Source organism: Rhinolophus hipposideros (genome assembly GCF_964194185.1).
Source record: "Rhinolophus hipposideros genome assembly, chromosome: 9".
Classification (NCBI taxonomy): domain Eukaryota; kingdom Metazoa; phylum Chordata; class Mammalia; order Chiroptera; family Rhinolophidae; genus Rhinolophus; species Rhinolophus hipposideros.
In genome coordinates, this window is record NC_138055.1 from 62,073,077 (window position 1) to 62,094,589 (window position 21,513).

At 44.4% G+C, this 21,513-nt stretch overlaps 1 protein-coding gene across 2 annotated transcripts in view; it reads left to right on the forward strand.

Annotated features, from left to right (window-relative positions):
* The window catches only part of RASSF3 (Ras association domain family member 3), a 116,508-nt gene extending 95,284 nt beyond the window's left edge, over nt 1-21,224 (forward strand). For both annotated transcript variants that reach the window (XM_081060594.1, XM_081060593.1), the window contains exons 2-5: nt 10,948-11,055; nt 13,093-13,330; nt 15,423-15,532; nt 18,498-21,224. In XM_081060594.1, coding sequence (XP_080916720.1) covers nt 11,047-11,055; nt 13,093-13,330; nt 15,423-15,532; nt 18,498-18,647 — 507 coding nt within the window. In that variant the 5' untranslated portion in view covers nt 10,948-11,046 and the 3' untranslated portion in view covers nt 18,648-21,224. The remainder of the gene's footprint in view (nt 1-10,947; nt 11,056-13,092; nt 13,331-15,422; nt 15,533-18,497) is intronic.
* Nucleotides 21,225-21,513: the final 289 nt, after the last annotated feature.

Consider the following 21,513-nt stretch of genomic DNA (forward strand, 5'->3'; position numbering starts at 1 on the left):
TTATTTAGCTATCTTGTTAATGCTGGGCATGTATTTTCTAATTTTTAAATTAAGTCTCTGTGTTCCCGGTGAGATTACTAATTCTCTAACAAATTGCTATTTGTATTCACCCTCCAAAATTCAGGTTGAATACTGTTTATCAAAACAACTAAGTTTCCAGAAGCCAATGATGTGCAAGCCTGAGGGTCCCAGCCTGCGCTCACTGTCCCCCACTGCAGTGTGTTTCCCTTCTTTCTTGGTTGAGTCGACTTGGAATTAGACAGACCTGAGTGCGAGCCTTACTCAGCCCCTGCACTAACTAACCACTGCCTCTGGGGCACATTACTCCACATAAGCCTCTGTTTTCCTATTAGCAAAATATAGATAATAGCGATAATAGCAGTACCCAAACACAGGGTTATTGTGAGAATTCTGAGTCTGACTGTGAGGGCTGTGGCTCTGTGCCTGGACCTGGGTAAAGGTGATATTCAGTGCGGGCAGCCGCCACCATGCTGCTCCCCTCCTCCATCGTCCCAGGGATTTGGGCTGGCTAGTTTTGCTGGTCCGGGTTTTGGACAAGGGACCAGAAAGGGAAGGGAAAGGAAGCAGAATCAAGGAGAAGGGGTGTCTAGACACCCCCCGCCCCCCCACCCCCACCTCCACACACAAGTATAAAGTTCAAGTGTTTGTTTTGGGCACTGCCTGAACCCTCAGGTCTGGGCTGGGAGTGAGCCCCTGGCTGGGTTAAGTGTGGTGGGCCAGGGGTTCCAGGTCCTGGGCATTCTTCTTGCGGGAGGTCTGCCTTCCTGGGCTTTCCCCTGCTGGTCTTTTTTTGGATGTTGCCTGACTCACCCAAAGCCTCTGACTAACGAATCTTGTGTCCCTGACATTCTCCCTGGGACTTTTGTGTTTTTCACCCCATCTACCACTAAGGTGGAGCGCTGGAGAGGGTTTCTGTAGAAAGAGTATCTTCAGAAATTGTTGGTGTGGAAGCTCTTCAGGGTACTAATCCACCTGATTTTTATTTGAATTGCTCTAACATATCTTTTGATGACTCCAGAGTACTTTGACCTTCTTGATAGGAAGGAGGAAGGTGATTCCTCAGATAAAACCAACACCTTGGGCTGCACTTGTGAAAGAAATAGCCGCTAAGGTGGAGCTGGGTATGTAAGTGTGCTTCCCCTCCTGTTTTCCGCATATATCAGTGTCCTGAGAATGGACCGCAGCAGGCGGCGTCCATCTTTGCTCTTCATCACATATTGCCTGTGGCAGAAGAACGAGTCCTTGTACACTTGGTACTTCAGCCATGCCTTTTAAGGGCTAGGAACAGGCTTAATCAAAAGAGCTATCTTGGAGGAGTGTAAGATGAAGGGGAGGAAAATTCAGGAAGAGGGAGTGGATTGAATTAATGGGACAAGAGTGATTTAAAACAGTTTAAATTGTTGTGATCCCCTCAGACTTTCAAGTTTCTCTATTTAAAAAAAAAAAAAAGAAAGAAAAGAAATTCATGGTCCGGACATCTGGCTGAGAAAGACTGCCTATTCTCTCCCTACTTCTGTGGTGCTGTCCCTATGCCTCAGATGGTACGAGAGAGAGCTCTACAGGTGTGTTTGGACTAGTGCGTCAGTGAGGCTTCAGTGAGTTAAGAACTGCGGACTTACAAATCCAGGCTTTAAAGGAGTTAATGTGATTGTCTCCCTGGACATTGTCACCTGGAACAAGTCAGTTGTTGTCATCTACACTCTTTAACTCTTTGTTGCCTGAAAACATAGAACCTAAGTTGCTTTTAAATCTCCTTTTTATATGGTGGCAACTCAGACTCCATATTATAATTTGCAAGGAAGAAGTTACCATGTAGTATTTGGATAAGCTTGCTTCTGATCATTTTTCTTGGAGTGCTGGTCTACAGACATTTTTAATTTTCTTGAGACTCTCTGTCCTCTGTTCAAATTAGGTTTCAGCTGGCAAGGCGACAACTCCATTTATTTACAAGGCCCTTGATTTTCAGATTCCTGCCGTGGGTGGAGCTGGAGCAACCCGGAGCCTGCTGAGTTGCCCAGATGGGTTCCACCTGCCTCTTCCTTGGTTGCTGCAGAATTCCTTTATGCTTCCTGTGCTTGGCTCACCTCCAGATGAGCTTGCTCATTTCCCTTTTCTGGAACCACCTCATATGGCCAAGGTTCAAAGGTCCCATAAAGGGTAAGGTGGTCGGCCGCCTGACCTTCAAACTCTAAACTCTGACATTCGTAAGAGCCTCTAATCTCCCTGGCCTAATCTGAATTAGTGGGCTGTGGCTCCAGAGCCACGATTGTAATTGCTGTTAGCCGAAGGAAATGGATGGCTGCTGGATGACCCTGAGAGTCTTGAGCACCCAGATGTTTTAATGTAGAATTTAGGGTGGGCATTGTGTCAACCACGTGGCATTGTAATGTCAGTCTTATTTCTCTCCTAGCTTCTGTGCAGTCGCTTATATTTATTTTTCCAGTTAATTTTCATAATACCCAGTGGACTTACTTTGTAGGTACTTGGTCAGGGTAGTGTTGTAGCTGGTATAGAGTGTTAGAAAAATTACTGCTGCAAGAGACCACAGTTCAATGCTCTTTTAATAATCAGGGGAACGCAGTCCCTTGAGTACATGTCCTCCTTGGAAAACAGAAGAATCCTCTGCTTCTTCCATTCCGAAGGAGACCTCAAAAGAGGTGGGCCAGGCAAGAGTGCTGACTCACCTCCAGCCATTCTTTTTCTAATGATCAAAGCTGATTGGCTGGATGTGAATGTGCTTGGTGCTGAGGCCTCTAATAATCTCTCCTTTCTTTGTTACCCAACTCACCTAGAATTTGAAGAAAGTTAAGCCAGTTGTAAAATGTATCACCTTTCAGAAACGAATAGCATCTTAATTGAGTCCCTTTTGAAAACATGTCAGACTGGGATTTCTAAGTCTGAGTGTAACCTGGTATGCCTTGAGGTTGGGACCTCAAGCTGGGGCGCTCCGGGGAGACTGGTCCACCTCCAAGTTTGTTTTCTGGCTCCACACAAATGAGTGGCTGTTTGACTATTGGCACGCGACCCGGTTTTCAAAGTACAACCATATAGGGTATGGCGGACTGGTATCCAGGGGGTTTGAAAAGTGAGGTCATGGAAGGCCCAGATGAAACTCTTTGAATCCGTATCACAACTGCAATTAATCTTATTAACATGCTGGGCCTGTGCCTGTTCTCCCTGCCCCGGGTGTGCGAGGGTATTGAAGGGGCATGCTTTGAAGGACTCTCTTCTTTGATGGTGCAGATGGATAACAGAAGCGTATAAAACTTTGTGTCTGGTATTATAAAGGCCTTTTGTGTGCCCTTGCAGATTCATTCAGTTTTGAGAAGCAAGCAGAAAGCCTCATGCAGATTGATAAGATGTACAAAAGGGGATTGATGGTAAAGGCAGGCTTGTAGCTGCGCTCTGGGACCTGGTAACATCGGTTCCGAAGGGATGGAGCCCCTCCTCTCCGCCCAGCGTCAGGCTAGTTCTGGGGTCAGGAACGAGAGAGTTAAAACACTGTTGATTTGTTGGGAGGCAAGAGTAAACTGCAAACCCTAGAAGGTGCTGTGGAGGCTATTCTTGCATTGAAGTGGTAACATAGGGGTTCCTAAGACAGAGAGGTGGGGGCTGTTGCGGTTAGCTTCCTGGGTGGAGTGGGCCTTGGGGAGGAGGATCTGGGCGGCGGGGGTGGGGGGGTGGGGGGGGTGGTGCTCTTAGGGGAGAGTTAGGCAGGCTGAGTGGTAGGGGCTAAGCCTGGAAGAATTTAAAGGCAATAGATGGCACCTTTGATCTCTCTCTCTCTCTCTCTCTCTCTCTCTCTCTCTCTCTCTCTCTCTCTCTCGCATTTGAGAGAAGGCTAGTACAGTATTGCATCCTTATAAGGTTGCTGCCTAGTTCTATTTTTGAAGCCCTTTTTTTTTTTTTAGAAGTTATCTAAAATACCCACCTAGACTCCCTTCTGCTATTCTCTTTGTTTAACAAGTAGCCTTGGGAACAAAGAGATTGTTTAAAATTGTCAACTTCAACAGATATGGTTCTGGTGTGCTAATATCCCCTAATGAACACAGAATCCACTCACTAAATGAATAATTAATAAGAGAAAAGAAATACCTTTTCTTGTGTAATGTCCCCATTTGCTCATAATTAATGAATGCCACACTTACAGCCTTATGAAGCCTGTTCTCTTCAAGTTTCCTTGCTGTGTGCTTACACAGGTTACTTACCTGCAGGACTGCTCAGAGCCTTTAGCATTCTAAAGAACTTTGGGAATCTCCGAGGGGGTGGGCGAGGAGGAGGAGGAGGAGGAGTGCCCTTTCTGTCTGCAGAACGTCTTTGAGGGAGCATTAGTCTGGGGGTGGGGTGGGGAGGGGGGAGTCTTGGGGAACCTGGTGTCCTGCGTTCGGCAGTCCCTCTCTGTTTTTCCATTTACTTTTCCGACCCGGAGATGAGATAAGTAATGCATCTCGTGATCCAGGAGGATGAGGGCCTGTTACATCCCTTCCTTCCTTTTTATTTGCTTTTGGAAACATGAACAGCAAACATCTTATGTGGCCGCATAGGACCGTTGCCGCAAGCTGAATTGGGGCAAGATGTGTTCCTGAATCCTCATAAATGGAGAAGGGGCTGCAAGTCTGTATCCTGCGATTTAAAGAAACTCTTCCCATCTGGCAGGGGGACAAAACCCTGGAGTGGCCAGCATGAGTCAGCATGCCATGGCCAGATACCAAGATAAGCGTGGGTCTCTGGACGTGGCACCCGGCCGATGGCCAGTACTGGTGCCGTGAGAACACAGCAGCAAGCAGCGCTCTGTGCTTTGCTGTGCTTTTAAGGTCAAGAGCAACAGCGCCACGCACCTCAGAAGCAACTGTTCTGATTCTTTCCTTCAGGAAGAGACTCCTGTTGGCTCTTGAACAATTAGTTGTCCTTTTACTTTAACGTATTATTTCTGCGTTGCTTTTTTCTGGTCTTTTCCTGCCTCGTTCTTCCTTTCCACCTGTGCACATTACGGTCTAGGTTCCCACTGTCCAGGAGGGCACCCGAGCCACATGTGGCTCTTCACATTTACGTTATTGAACCGTAACATTTGAAAATTCAGCTCCATATGTCAAATGCTGCGATGCCACGTGTGGCTGGAGGTTCCTCTTGGGACAGCACAGATGCGGGACGTTTCCATCACTGGATGCAGTAATTCTGTCGGATGCACTGATGTGTATCCGCAATGCTGATCCTGATTTGGGAAGACTTTCTGGGCCCCCTCAGAACCTCTACCTACTCTAGCCTCTTGTGGTACCGAAAGCGAAGGACGTCTGACAAAGATCATTGACTGTAAATGCTGTCCCCCACGGTCCTTCTCATACACAGTCATGAGGGTCAAGCAGGACGAGCTCCCAAAAGGCTCCTGTGGGGCCTTGCGGGTTTAGCTCTGTGTGACAGCCCTTCCTGTATTACCACAGGGTTTCCACTTCACACGCCTAAGAGACATCTCAGGACAGTTTTTCCCTGCTAATCATACTGTAAAATCGAGTGCCGGAGTACCTAACTTGACTTGTTGAAAGTTTCTGTTCAGCCCCCAAACAGTTTGCTCTCTAGCCCCTGGAAGTCACTTGTCAGCACCGTGCTATGGTGCAAACCTGGGTTGGTTTGCTTACAGGGCCCTCCCTTGACTGCAATGGAAAGATCTCTCCCAGAGAAGATTTTCTGTTTTGGTTTGGCCCACGATACTTCATTTGATGTCTTTGTTGGAACAGAGCCTGGAAGGAAGATGTCTAAATGACTTCGTTCTGCTCGAGCTATCCCTGAATTCCATTTGCAGTGAGGGGGTCCCCCTGCTCCAAGGAAGTGTGGTCTCAGAATGAAAGGTGCTTGATGTTTTATTCTGTACACAATGCAAGACTGGCACGTGTTCTGTCTGTATCGCGCTGGGTACCCCATTCTGTTTGGGACATTTCTACACCCGGAAATGAGATGAAAAATAGGAATCTGTGAGTTTGGAATCCGGCCTCACTTAGAGAAAGCACCTGTTGGCCTAGTAAGTTTACCCTTCTTTCCTGACACAGGCTGGACCTCAAACCTGGCCAGGAGTCAGAGCAGCTTCACATGAGAGCTGTGGGACCACCTGTGGAGAGAATGATGACCCCACTACAGAGTGTGTGCCATGCCCCTGTCACGGAACACTGTGTGTGTATTGTTCCCATTCAGAGAATCTGTGCTATTTGCATTTTTTTTAAAGGGTCAGTAGTTTTATTTCTTAAGTCTGTGGTGCAAAAAAAACCCACAAAAAAAACAACAGAACTCCCAAACCAAAGAAAAAGGAAAAAAGAACAAAAACCCCAAAAGCAAGGGGATGGGGTGAGGGGAGTCAGACAAACTGGAGCAGGCTGTTAGCCAAGAAAAGGCGGAAAGGCAGGAACCACAACTGTTTTTCCCAGCTTTAAGTGCTTGGCACACAGCCGGGCACCAGTTGGCAGTCAATAAGTAGTTGTTGAATAGTGGGTTGTATTGTGTTTTCAGAACAGTTCTATAAAGTATGTATTGCTTTGCACATTTTAATGAGATGAGACAGCTGAGACTCAGAGAGGTTAAATAACTTGCCTTTGGTCACACAGCCAGAACGTAGAGGAGCTGTCATTCAGACCTAAGTGTGTGTAAACCGTGGCCTGCAGGCCTTCCTTCACTAGTCTAAAACAGAGGAAGTGGTAGGGACGTGTCCACCTTCTCGCTCACTCTCTTGAATGTAGCTTTATATTTGTTTAGGGTTTTTTGTTGTTATATTTTTAACTTTGGAATAATTTCTTAGCTATTGACATCATTTCAGAGTGACAGAAAAGTTAGCAAGAAGAGTATAAATAATTCTCAGACCCTTTGCCCATGTCTGTAGAGGTATATTCTTGGGAGGCCTTGATTTGTGAGCCGTGAGCTGAGATCGGCTCCACTCCTGCAGCTCAGTCTGGCCCCGCTGCCTGAGGAGTCCTGTGTGGCTGTGGGGTTGGGCGTGTCCCTTACATGAGAAAGTTCACCAGTGAGAAAACGGCGATGTGACCCCACCCAGGAACTGCTGTGAACCCAACAACAGCCTGCAGAGTTTGCTGGATGAAAACGTGAGACAGGAGGAGCCCAGGGTTTGTCATTTTGTGTGGGAGAACTCTCTCCTTCCAAGGAACTGGAGAGTTTGGGGGAATGTAAAAGACAAGGGGCTTATAAAAAAAGAGGACGTGGCACTTCCCAAACGGACGCTCAGCTGTGGCATCATACCCTTCCCGGCTGCCAAGAACAATCACCGATGTGTTCTCAGACGGCTGCACCCATGCCATTTCCTCTCCTCACCATCAAAATGAAAGATTCCTGTTTATCCTCTGTTTTATCTGTTCCACGCCTGCCACACGGCTTTCTTTTTTAACCCTCTCCTTCCTTTCACCCTCTGTCCCCATGGTACCTACTTCTCCTGGCTTCCATCTTTTCTTCCTCTTTCCTGCTAAGACAGCTGTATTCCCAAGGGCACTGTATTCGAAGGAAGGGTAGGAGGGTTCTTCCCTATGTGAGAGGAGAGGGCGTCGATCTCTGTTAAAGAGGTAAACAGTTTGGAAGTTTTCCAAATCAGGAGCCTTTCTCCAATTCTGACACTGAAAGAAACCAGTGTCATTTGCTCTGGGTCCTGAGCACATGACTCCTGTCATTGCCCTGTAGCCTGACTCCTCCACTTGGAGAAACCAGGCTCAGTTACCATTTGGGAAGCGTTTTTTCTTTGACATCCCTCCCTCATACTTGACTTGTCCATGAGGGTGGAGGTGACCTCCCCACCCCCAGGGAAGTGCCTGGTGCACAGCAGGAGCTCAGCAAGGACTTGCTCAGTGAGCAGGTCTTGGTCCGTGGCCGTGGTGTACAAATGCTACACCAACTGACTTAAAAATACGGGATCACATAAGAGAGTAGATCTTAAAGTTTCTCTTCACTAGAAAAAAAGTTGTAACTGGGAGGTGATGGATGTTATTAACTAGGGTTATTGTGGTGATCATTTTGTAATATATGTGTGTATCAAATCCTTACGTTGTACACCGAACATGAATACAATAGGTTATAGGTCACTTACATCTCAGAAACCGGAAAACCCAACACAGGAGTATAGCCTTTTAGGTTTTAGCTGCTTCTCTGGGATTTACTTTCTTCTAGTACTGAGGGTTCCACCTTGGAAGGATTCTTGGAGACCGTTGGGTCCAACTCTTTTCTGTTATTGCTCCCTACAGTGTCCTGGGTTAATGTCTGAGAAGGCAGGGGAGGTATTACACAAGCATGTCTCAGCTGTCCCTGTGTGGGTGATCCAGTGAAAGCTGCTCTTCCCAGACTGGCTTGCTCCTTTGATTTTCCTCCAGCTTTTGGGAATGCAGATGTGAGGGGTCTAAGGATAGGTGCTAAGGTCAGTAAGCATCAGCCAAACCTGTAATTAAGAACTGACCAAGTGAAATAACAAGAGGAAAGGACAAGAACTGTATTTCATTCCTATGTGGGATATAAAACGCAACGAACAAACTCATAAGTACACACAACAGAATAATGGTTATGAGAGGGGCGGGGGGTAACGGGAGGAGGAAGAGGGTAAAGGGGGTCAAATATATGGTGACGGAGGAAGACTAGACTTTGGGTGGTGAACACACAATAGAGTATACAGATGTTGTATTATAAAGTGGTACACTTGAAATTTATATAATGTTATTAACCAATGTCACCCCAATACATTTAATAAAAGAAAAAAAAGAACTGACCAAACTGACTCAACTGCTCTTTGCTCTTAGTCACTCCCCTCACCCCATCTCCTCTTCATTCTTAGACTTCTGCTTCTTACTTGAGCGGGAAGCTGCTGGGGTGTGCAGATGGCTGCAGTATTCATGCAGTTAGCCGTTTCGTAAGGTTTTAATAGTGAGCCTTTGGTTTCCTTGATTCCAAATGGACACATCTTACCAGTTGGTTACACCAGTGAGAAGAGTATTAGATCTTTTCAAAATTATCCCAATAGGCCAGGAAGTGCCTTCGAGATGATCTGCTCTGGTCCTTTTATTTGATAGGAAATGAGGGAGCAGGCTAAGAAAAGTTAAAAAACCTCAGGCATGGGATTCGTTGGCGACTGACTCAGGATTAGAGCCCTCCCAGTGTCACATCCCACACCCATGAAGTGGATGGGAAAGCGCAGGACAAGTGGAGAGATGCAATACGTGTTTTAAATATCCTTAGAAATAGTCACTGAAGCTTCTGAAAAGTTACTTTACAGTTTTGTGTTTTTTTCAACTAACCAGTGACACTAAAAATAAGATTGCTTTGGGATTTTACATTGGCATGCAGAGTGCTCCCAAGGGAGTGGAGGCTGGCTCCTGCTCAGGAAGGACCATACCACCTTGAGCTGGTAGTTCTCCAGTCCGATCCAATGCTGTCCTGCCAGATTTCATCAGGGCGGTGTTGAAATTGAAAAGTTACTGACATAATTATAGTGAGCACACCCCTCTCGTGGTCTTAAGATCAAAGAACTTGAGACCTGAATGGATCAAGAGCCGTTTTATACTCTTCAAGTGTTCATGCACGTTCTATAGTAGCCATTCTGTGTAACACTAGCTTGCAGTGAGTAGATGGGAGCAAATGCTTGCTTGGATAATCTCCAGCTGTGAGGATGGTGTGACATATCTGGCTGGGAAAGTGGCACCTGTTCAGAGTTCTTATTTGGGGGATAAATCAATATAACGGTTCTTTGTCTCTTTGCCGTAAAGATTGTTAGGTCCCGCCATCTTTTCTGAGTTGCTACGTAGATTCGAATCTCATTATGCAGTCTTTCTTTAAGTTTTCACACACCCACACAGAAACGATAGACACCTATTCGATTCAGTGGAAACAAATGAGGACACACAGCCATGTGGCAGTACTTAGTGGTTTCAGTCAACAGTTTGAGTTCCTTTGGGATCTGGCTTCAGATAAGTTCCATCGCTTCTACAGAACAGTTAAGTTCCTATTGGCCGGTTAATTTACTTAGCGCTTGATCTCATCTGGAAACTGGAGTCATAGTGCCTACTCGGTTAAGTTGTTGGGAGAATGAAATGCGATACAAGTCAGGCGCCTGACATACCTGGCTTCATGCGGTCACATACAGTAGCGTGGCCGTCTGTGATCACATATTAGCCATTGCATGTTGTCATATGCCGGTGGAGCTCTTTTAGACCATGAGTGAATTCTTCATAGTGTTAAGAGCACTTAACTCATATTGTCCCCTCCAGAGAGTGGAGAGGCAGGGGTGAGGTGAGACCTGAGGGATGAGGAGTGAGAGGGGGTGGGTGGGGGAAGTCTGGCTACTTGTATCTTGACATGAGGAAGTGTTTGGTCGTTGGGTATAATTTGACAGGTCAGTGATTTGTGCCAATTAACATTTATTAACCACTGTACGATATTTTAAAGCTATAAGCATAAAGGTTGTAAGATTTGCTAACGAGAAGCTTTTGGTATGTGTCTTTAAATATTGTTTACAATGGAAATAGCCAATCTAGCAGGTACTCTTAGGGAATGGTGTTTTTACAGAAGGAAAAGTGAACAAAGATAATTTTGCAAAATAATAGTTAATGAAGTATTGCTTTTAGCCACTGACAAATTAGTTTTATTTGATATATTTCTCAGGAACACTGTAGTCTGAAGGAATGAGAATCAGAATTGGTGGATGTGACTGGAGAATTTGAAAGTGAGAGAGGGTGAATTTGTTACTGTGTCTGCGTGTGTGTGTGTGTGTGTGTGTGAGAGAGAGAGAGAGAGAGAGAGAGAGAGAGAGAGAGAGAGAGAGAGAGAGAGAGAGAGAGAGAGAGTTTCAAGGTAAAGTGCTCCATAGTTGGGCGTAGTGGTCTTGGGGGTCAAGAATTCTGCATTATCTGCATTTTTCCTATGATTGCTCACATGTGGCATGGCTTGTTTTTCTTCTAGGATGTGGAGAAAGAGAAGGAAACCCACAATTACCTCAGCAAAGAGGAAATCAAAGAGAAAGTTCATAAATATAATTTAGCAGTTACAGACAAGTTGAAGATGACCTTGGTAAGCACCCATAATGTCAAAAGACAAATATAAGTTGTTGGTACTACACTCTATCTGTATGTTTTAAAAATCTCTGAATCACACTTTTAGAAGTTTAATGAACAAGATACGTAGGACAGGAAAATGGCATGTTTCTGCATCTTTCAGATTAAAGCTGTATTTTGAACTAGCTTTATCCCAACACCAGTTAAATGAAGTTAAATTTTATTTTAAAAGAATATTTTGTTTAACCCTGGCCCCCCCCAAAGGATTGAGGGTAATCATTGCTGGTTTAACATATAAGTGGTACCTCAGATTCTAACAAGGCCTTAGATACGTTTTATCTTGTGTAACTAATTTCACAGTGTCAGGAAGGGGATTTTGTGCCAACGGATGGGAATAGAACTGAGCTAGGACTTTTGTCAGAGTCGGACAAGTAAATAATATTCAGCTTCCTACACATTGTTGATTCAGGCTTCTGCAGCGCTGTACCAACACTGTGTGAAGCTCAGTGGGGAGTGAAGGGTATAAGAGAGGGCTTGGTGACAACAAAAGGAGAGCTGACAACAAAGCTAGAGGATTCATGTTCCTTTAAACTGGGCTGGCGTCTGCCTCGCCCACCCATTTGGTGACTTTCCTCCAGGCACCTGCCATCTTTTGGTGCCACTTTTCAGGGCCCTTGGACCCCTGCCTCTCCGTCTATTGACTGTGAACTGACAGAGTTCAGCAAAGGACAGGGTGACCTGTTTAGAACAGGCCCTGCTGAATTCTGTGACCCTGGAGGAGGAGCTTTTAAATATAAACCCTTGTGATAAAGGATCCCTCCTTAGCAGGACTGCCAAAAAAGGGAGAGGGGCAGATGAACACCAAGATTATTCTTCATTATTCCAGCAGTGATATTTCTCCTTTTCAAGCAGTTTTCATCAAAGAAAAATGCCACTCCCTCCCCCCCAACCATGGAGATGAAAACAGATGCAAGTTTCCATGTTTCAAAGATAAAACATTTGAAGTGCTGTTCCACAAGACTGAACAAGTGAATTAGTGCTGTAAACGGATCTTGTGGAAAGGAAGAAATATAAGGGACCATAAAGGAGGTTTCGAATGTCCCACTTTAACTGTGTCATTTGTATATAACACCTTAGGATTTATTGAAATAAAACGTTGCAATAATTTTTTCCCCGAAATATACTGAATGTAAAAAGAAAAAGTGAAGGCAGGACCATTGTTACTGTTTTTGGCAACTAAGAAATAGTAATTCTACCATAAATTAAGTGCTAAAATTCATCAAATGGTGTCTATTAAATATGTGCGGAGTTTTTTTTTGTATAAAAATTATACGTCACTAAAGCTGGTAAAAATATCTGTATATGTAGAAGGAGACATAAATACCATGTTAAAACAAAAAGGACAGGAAGTGCTTATAATATCTGTACTTCACACTGTAGCTTGAATTTGTTTTGAAAATACTGCATTGCTGTTTGAGGTGGCTGAAATGCATTGTCATGTGTTCCGTGCTATATGGAATTTGTGTTTTATAAAGGAGTTTTGTAAAGCAAAATTGGTCATCTACGACATATCATAATAGGCAGTAGGATTGAAAATAGCTTGTTTTCTTACTGTCCATTGCTTGTTGACTTAGGTATTTCAAAGTCCTAATTGTGACCTTTTTTGTGTGTGGGGAATAGCTGGTCATCGGTTGCAGATGTCCTTTCCTTTGAGCAGTGAGCCTAGATCCACCCCCGAGCTTTAATAAGCTGCGGGTTGGGCTAGCATCGGCTCCAGTGGGCCCTGACCTTTCACGTGCAGCTTCAGAGGCGGGAGTCGGGAACTTCAGTCACCCACGGTTTCTGTGGCCACATCTGCCCTACAGACTTGGCCTCTGGAAGCACTTTGCTGCAGTGCGTTGACCTCCCTCTGAGGTCATTCCCTTGGGGGCCATCTCGAGTGAAGTTGAGCCACAAGCTGTAAGACAAAGAGGGTCTCCCTTCCTTGGTTTGTTTTGCTGTGCTGTTCCCCATCCATCGCCCCAGCTAAGTGTGCGCTTTCTTCCCGCTCCAGAATTCCAATGGGATTTACACTGGCTTCATTAAAGTACAGATGGAACTCTGCAGGTCTCCACAGACGTCCCCGAACTCCGGGAAACCTGCTCCCAGTAGCAATGGCTGTATGAACACTCTTCACATCAGTAGCACCAACACTGTCGGGGAGGTGATCGAGGCCCTGCTCAAAAAGTTCCTTGTGACCGAGAGCCCTGCCAAGTTTGCACTTTACAAGCGTTGTTACAGGGAAGATCAAGGTACACTGCCATGCTAAGACTGAGAATGGGCTCTGCTCTTACTAAGGGTGTTTTTTTTTTGTTTTTTGTTTTTTTTGGTCCTCATTAGCAGAAGGAAGACTAGTATGTGTATCTGTCAGTTACGTCAGAGCAGGGACAGATGCTGGAAACCAGGGTGACCATGGCATGCATTTTATGTGTCCTGGTTGCCCTTATTTTTGAGTTGGGCAATCGTGCACCTGGGGGCATCCACTTGTGAGGGGGATTTATGGAGCATTTTGTGATGTGCATGGGGGGATAGCGTTGACTTTTTTTTTTTGTATCTTTGATGTTAATGTTCTTTCAGACAAAAAAGAATGCTTGTGTGCTTGAAGTTTTCAGTAGTACCATGTTTCCCCGAAAATAAGACCTAGCCAGACCATCGGCTCTAATGCGTCTTTTGGAGCAAAAATTGCTATAAGACCCGGTCTTATTATACTATACTATACTATACTATACTATACTATACTATACTATACTATACTAAATATAGTATAATATAGTATAATATAATAATAATATAATATAATAATATATAATACTGGGTATAATATAATGTAATATAATATAAGACTAGGTATAATATAATATAATACCTGGTCTTATATTAATGTTTGCTCCAAAAGACGCATTAGAGCTGATGGTCCAGCTGGGTCTTGTTTCCGGGGACACACGGTACGTCCCACGTTTGATGTACATCTGTACTTGGAGTGGCCTGGTGGATGTGTGTTCTCTGCGACCTTGAGGATGGGGAGGCCCGTGTGTGTTAGCACACATTTCAGACTTAGTGACGTAAATGGCCCAGCTCCAGGCTGTTCTGACTCCTTAGCTTGTCTCACCGGCCATTACACTGGGGCATTTTGGCACCCAGCACCCGCCCCCACCCCAAGCACATACAATGGGTGAATAACACTGTGATCTGGGGGCTCCCTGTCTGAAATTAATACCCATATTCAGCTGACGGAAGAGCATATTAAATGACTGCATGAAACAGAGTAAGATATGTCAGGTTAGGTACTCGAACAGAAATTGATACCAGTGGTAGACCACAGTGATTCACTAAGCGCTAATTTGAAAGTGGTGTGTGTGTGTGTGTGTGTGTGTGTGTGTGAACAATCAACGAGTTACACTTTTCTCTAGTTTTTCTGAGTAAAGCCTTCGAGCAGCTCTAGAAGAATATACACTAACCTGACATGATAGGAATGCCCTCAGTTGTGTGCGGATGAAATCCAGCTACTTGCTGAGTGTGCGTACACAATCTAACACATGCTATGGGCTGGGCCCTGCAGAATACAGAGGTGAGCAGGCTGAGGGTTCCTACCGTTGAGGCCATCAGCTCAGCAATGGAGGCAAGTTTATAGCTGTAGGGAAATGAGCACCTTTAATGCAGCTGTACCCAGTAGTGCCAAAATAATGCAGATAAGCTCAGGCGGCATTTTATCTTATCAGCTTCTTCGCCTGCTCACCTGGACTTCAGCTGTAAAATCTGACAGTAATAGCATCCTATTGAAATAGTGCCCTCATGGCTGGCAGATCTTTCAACATGACAGGCAATGGCAGTACCGTGTGTGTGAGAGTGTGTGTGTGTGTGTGTGTGTGTAGCATGAGACACATAGAGCTGTGCTTGTAGCACCAGAACTTGTAATCTAATGGCTTAGTTTGTCTGTGGCCTGCAGAGATATTTGCTCCTAGAGCTCTGATTTCATGTTCTTTGGATGGTGTATTTTTATTGTTTTTAAGGGGGTTGCAGATCCTTTTTGAAGTTTGTAATCTTGCTTTCTAAAAGGAGGAGCAGAATTAATTATAAGCCCATTTGGGGACTAATACCCATTTCAGTTCATTCCTGGAAACTATTTCCTTTTGGATCAAGTCACAGTTTATATTCTGCAGCTAGAATGAGGATAGTATAGACTTTATTCCCCTCTGGGCTGCTGGTAATAAGATGAGGAGGGTGGTGACCCGTGGGCTGGCCTAACAGGGACTGTTGCCTGATCTGAAGGAGGACGGAAAGGGGGGAGTGTGGTCCAGGAATGGCGCAGTCCTCTGTCTGATGTGCTCCTTGTTCCTTTCCCAGTCTACGCCTGCAAGCTCTCTGACCGGGAACATCCACTCTACCTGCGTTTGGTAGCAGGGCCTAAAACAGACACGCTGAGTTTTGTTCTCCGGGAACATGAAATTGGAGAGGTAAGTGATTGTACATTATTGCTTTAAACTATACAGAGCAGCTGGCCCTGTTTTATTGCTCTACTCTAGTGACTTTACCACTGGAAAGGAAGGGGCGGGGAGAGTCTCTCTCTCTACCGCTCCCCTCCCCCCCACCCCTCCTGCTGTCATGGAAGGAGGAGAGGTGGGCCTGTGGAGGGCGCTTTATGTGTGTTTTTGAATTGTTAGAAATGAACCCAAAGTTAGTCTACAATATAATTATTTTACAGCACTCATTATATTGGTCTTTAATTTTCATAGGGGGAGGAAATACATTTTTTTACTTGATCTCCACCCAGAGTCATTTTCATCCCTTCTACCTCCAAATTCCTCTAATCCAGCTGAACTTTGAAAGTTGACACTCACCATATGTTTGCCACTAACAAGTCTCTAGGCTAATTCGCTCTAAAGTGGCATAAAAGAGAATTCAGTCTCTTTACCAGGAGAAACGTTTAACTTTGTAGAATCTTTTTTCTCGTTTCCCAGATGATTAAAAAATTGTGTTTATGTATGTAGTATCATTTGCTATTTTTTCTGTAGGGAGCATTGTATTTAGGCCAGTTCAGGTGAAGGAGAAAGCACTTTATTTAGACTGTCCTCCTAGATCAAGTATCAACTTTAAAAGACACTTAAGTAAACTTCTCAGACTCTGGGTCTTAGTCTTTTGTCTGGAACAGGAAATGGTATGAATTGTCCGTTTTGTGATGTAGTGAGAATAGGGTTTCTAGGTTAAAAGTGAGGAAACCAGGACTCTGCTTCCTACTTATCCTCTTGTTGGATTAGGAGTGTGACCTTGGGTAAATCTGTTTGCAGTCCTCAGTTTTAAAATCTGTAAAGTGGGACTAAGGATTTTAAAGGTGGTTTTAAGTCACAAATTAGAAATGTATATGTAAACGTGCTTTGTATTAATGTTCCAAATGGCTTTATTAGACCTCTGTATGGTGTTCTTGTTTCTCAGTTTTTTAAGGTTAACTGAATAGAAGAAAGAAACTTTCCACAGATGTCAGGGAGTGGGAGGAACTTACTTTATTTTGGGGAATATATGTGAAAAGTAAAATGTTAATTTTTAAAAATTAACAGAATATCCCAATGTAGAAAGTTTTGCTCTCCTATTCCATGTTTCTCGTTTTCTTTAATAACAAGCTCAAAATTCACCTCCGGGAAGCTTTCTTCTGTCATTGAGCCCACTTGGTAGTTTTACTCCGTCTCTTGTCTCTTCACTTGTATTACATTATCTCCAAGTTTTTCCCTGACCCGACCCCTGGGAATTCTCCATCAGACTAGTTCCCGGCGGTGGCAGTGATTCTCAGCCAGGACTCAGGGCTCCCTTTTGGAAGGAGAGAACATATAGGCAGAGTGATGCCAAATACCCTTCTTGACATCTACTGCTCTTATATTAAAAAAAAAAACAACCCCAAAACAAGCCCCCCATCCAAAAAAAACCCAACACCAACGAAAACCCCACATTTATTTTGTGCCTGTTAAGTACCAAGTGCTTTTAGGGAAACAGAACTCAGTCTCAAGGGCAAGAGACAAAGCTCAAATAGTGAGAAGTATGCAGTGTAGGTAAGGTGTAGGCAGGAGAGAGACAGAGCAAATCATTAGAATAATTTTGATACCTTTTGTGATCAGGGTTACCAGTGCTCAGTGAGGGCTTTCCCACAGACTTAATCCTTCCTACTAGACTTACCTGGGAAGAGAGGGGAAGAAGTCACAAAAGGTGTCTTAAGCCGAGACTTGAAGGTGGAGGTGTTCGCCAGGCAAAGTGGAGGAGGGGGAACATGTGCACAGCCACTTGAGGTTGTAGGTGAGGGGGAGACGGGACTGTGAGAGATGTTAGGGTCTTTCACACTTGGCAGAAACAGCCAAGGGAAGCCATTGAAGGGACTGAAGCAGGGGAGGGGCATGACCAGATTTGCATTTTACGAAGAGTACAGCAGCCCCTCCTAATCCGTGGGGGATACGTTTTAAGATCCCCAGTGGATACCTGAAACCATGGATGGTACTGAACCCTACGTATACTGTTTTTTCCTATATATACGTACCTTTTCACTGAAAGGATGCACTTTGCGGGTGGCTTTGGCGCCAATATGAACTAAAATAAGGATGACTTGAACACAAGCATGTGATACAGGGAGAGTCATTCTGAAAATCGAGATGTCTACTAAGTGACCAATGGGCGGGGAGTCTCTGCAGCAGGGAGACCTGGGCAAAGTGGGTGACTCCTGTCCTGCGCAGGATAGAGTGGGTGGCTCAAGATTGCACCTTACTAAAAATGGTGCACCATTTAAAACTTAGGAATTGTTTATCTCTGGAATTTTCCATTTAATGTTTTTGGACCACGGTTGACCGTGGGTACCTGAAACCCTGGAGAGTGAAATCGTGGATAGTGGGAGGGGCATCTGTGTTCAGGGTGGCTGTTTGGGGAATAGGCTGGGGAGCATAAGAGTGGAGCAAGGAGGCCATCCCAGCGGAGGAGATGATGGTGGCTGGCACTACGGGCAGGAGATGGAGAAAAGCAGGCAGATTAGAGAACTATTTAGGATGTGATGAAATTTATTGTGGGAAGTGAGAAAACAACGAGTGATAACGAGGACTCCAAGTAGAGGGAAGAGAGTGTTTTAAGATGGAGTGTTTCTAATGCTTCTGGGGATCAGTCAGCAGTGAATGTGTCTACTGGGAGGCCTTGACCTTCGTGAGGGCCGTTTTGGAGGACAGTGCGAGGAAGGGAGCCAAAGGGCAATTGGAGGGAGCCGAGGTCGGAGTGGGAGTGAAGGGGGTGGTAGAGCTGGTAACACAGCTCAGCTCTTACACACTATGGCTTCTGAGGCACTGGGCTGCCAGTGCCCCAGGGGAGAGCAGCCACACCTCCACGTGCTCACGGCTGGCATTCCTAAGTCTTGAGGGAATTAAACACCTGGTATTCTCTTCCTGCGTCCTCTCACAGTGGGAAGCCTTCAGCCTTCCAGAACTACAGAATTTCTTGCGCATCTTGGATAAGGAAGAAGATGAGCAACTGCAGAACCTGAAGAGGCGTTATGCGGCCTACAAGCAGAAGCTGGAAGAAGCCCTCAGCGAGGTGTGGAAACCGGATTAAAGCGGGGCTCGCTGTCACTGAGGGACGGTGCAGGACCTGTGTACAGACCAGCAGCAAGGGTCACTTCCCGGAGGGCTGTTCTCTGGCCCTGTGATGCGAGGGTCTTCCCCTTTTTGTCTCTAGATTTAGTTCCCCAAACGTGGTCACGCAACATCCTGTACCTTTGACACCCTCTGTAAGGGGCGGTGCAAGCTGGTTCTGTTACCGCACTGCCGTGTTACCGCCCAGCAAGCTGTGAATCTGGCGTCGCATCGCGAGCATTGGACAGTGCTTTGAAGCTTGGACTCTGGGTTTCGACAGATTTCCTTTGATTATTTTAATTATGTGATGATGTTAAGCTTTAGGGACGTGCAAATGACTTTTTTTTTTTTTAACAGCTTAACAAGGAATCTATCTGAATATTTGTCCTATGTTGAAACTACCTGTTTTTTATGTGTCTTTTTTTTTTTTTTTTAAATATCAGAGGAAACATCCATGTAAATTGAAAGGCACAGGAAGCTAGGAACTCTGAGGAATTTGTGAAGGATTTTGGAGGAGCTTGACAAAGAAAGTACAGAGCACGTTTGGAAGAAGGCTTGAGTGGGGGTGGGAGCTGAGGGAGGGTGGTTTGGGCCAAGAGTTGATAACTGAAAGAGAAAGGTATATTAGCTTCTAAAGAAGTTTAAAAGCATTCAGTTTTGAGATGTTAAAACGATTGTAGGATTGTTTATTTTCTTGGTGAGTCAAGTATGGGAACAGAGCCAAAGAAAGTAGGAGCTAGACCAAAAAGGGGAACTTGTAACTGCAGCTGACCTGAAATCAGCATTCAGGCAGGTGGGTCTTCCAGACCTCGGCAGAGAGCTGGAGCTGCCTTGCGTGACCAGCCCCCGGATCTCTCCTTCCCACAGTGGAAGGTCAATCAGTGCAGCTTCTCTGGTGGAGCAGTGACCATTTGCTAACTCCTGTTAAATTATAGCTTTACCCAGGTTGTTTTCAAAGCTGAAAGGAGCTTGTGTCGGGGCAGCTGTTTCCCCCTGATTGTTAGTTGGGAGATTGGTCAAGTAAAGTGCTCACAGTACACCTTTGTGACAATCACTCCCTCTTTTTCCCTCCTTTTTCCTTTTAACTTCCCTTTCCCTCTCTTCTTCCTTCTTCCCTCTCCTTTCGCTTTTAAATTGAAGTCTGTTCTTACATAATGGAGGACAGGAGTGTCGATTAGATTAAAGACCTAATACCGTCAGGTCCTCAGTTCCAAAGAGGACGTGACTGAGAGGCAGAGGGCAGCAAGAAAGGGAGGGAAGCCTGCCCCCGAGCTGACCGCCATCGAGGGGCTCTTTATGGAAATAGTTTAACGAAAATGCATCTTCTACCAACCAAAGAAATGTAGGTGCAATAGAAAGCCTTAAAGCAGATGGAAGAACCTCATTTTATGCAGCAGTTAATCTGGAAACAATGGGAAAAGTGTGCTGTGGTTCTAGAGGGGGATTTACAGTCTATTTTTAGTCTAGGTGTGGTTTCTTTTTGGTTTTGTTTAAATTCCCAAGGAATTGTTAACACTTTGGTGACACCTAATGGATTCTTTGTGAAATTCCAAGGTGCTTCAGTTCTTTGCCTTTTAAGTGAACTGTGCCTTTTATTGCATTTATTTCTCTTGGTGGCTCTTCTGACTTGTCAGAGAACACCCATCTTGCTGAAGGCAGATGTAGTGTTGGTTGTGCTGTGCCACACATGTGACTGAGACAATCCTATCTTCCTAAGCTTTTTAAGGAAAGTTGGGAAAATAAAAGAGTAAAACTAGCTATAAAATATGTATGGCACATCTTGTTTAATTTTGCATGTTACTTCTTTTCAGTGCATTGATGAGGTTTTAGTGTCATTGTCATCCAACACTTTACCTTTATTGTTCAGGGAATGCCTTCGTGGTTTTTATACTGGTTTTACTATTCATACTATGGCTTGGGTTTGAGTATACTGTTTATCAACCACCTGGTGTTTTCATTACCCATCCCAGTGAGCTTACATTTTGTGAAGCATTTGTTTCTCAGATTAAGACACTGTTAGAACCTAAAGTAGTAGCTGATCGGTATCTGTGAATTTTTTTTTTTTTTTACTTGAAGTAGATTGTCTAAAATAGGCATCCTCACCTGTATTATCCAGAACCTTGCTCAGTGTCGTGCGCACTACAAGTTGCAATTTGGAAAACTTACTGTACTGAAATTCTGTCAGCTCGTGGTTCTTGAAGACTGATGTTCTCTCCCAAACACTGGTTACTGCAGCAGCATTGTTAATGTATAAAAGAAGGGCCACTCAGGCTGCAGATTTTTAAAAATCATTGTACAAATTGTTATGTTAAATTAAACTATCTAAGCTTTGCTGTAATACTGTTTTCTCTTCAATATATGATGGTACAGGAACGATGTTAAATGAAGGGGTAAGTAAGTATTGCAGGGGAGCATTTTAAATCGCAGGCATAAAACGTTATAATATTTATAATTTTGATGAATTTAAGTTTATTTTTATAGGGAAGATTTTTCCTCCCTAAAATTGTTTTTGGAATGGCAATTTGTTTCCATTATTAAAAGTTAATGTTGTTAGTTGATGTTTGTGTGTTTTTATTTGTGACAATATGCCATATCACAGGAGTGGGGTAAGCTTTTGCAGATACATGGGGACACACGCCAGAATGTGACAACTTTTACAAAGTTCAAGTGGGGTCCATTTTTTTCCCTACTAAATGTCATTTTTCCTTTGCCTTATCCTCTGGGGAAAATAACCCTAGCTGAATGCCCATGCAATACATTCCTAAAACAATTGTTTTAATTGTGAAATATACAGACATTCAGAAGTGTATAAGGCATGTGAACAGTTTAAAGAATTATTACATAGT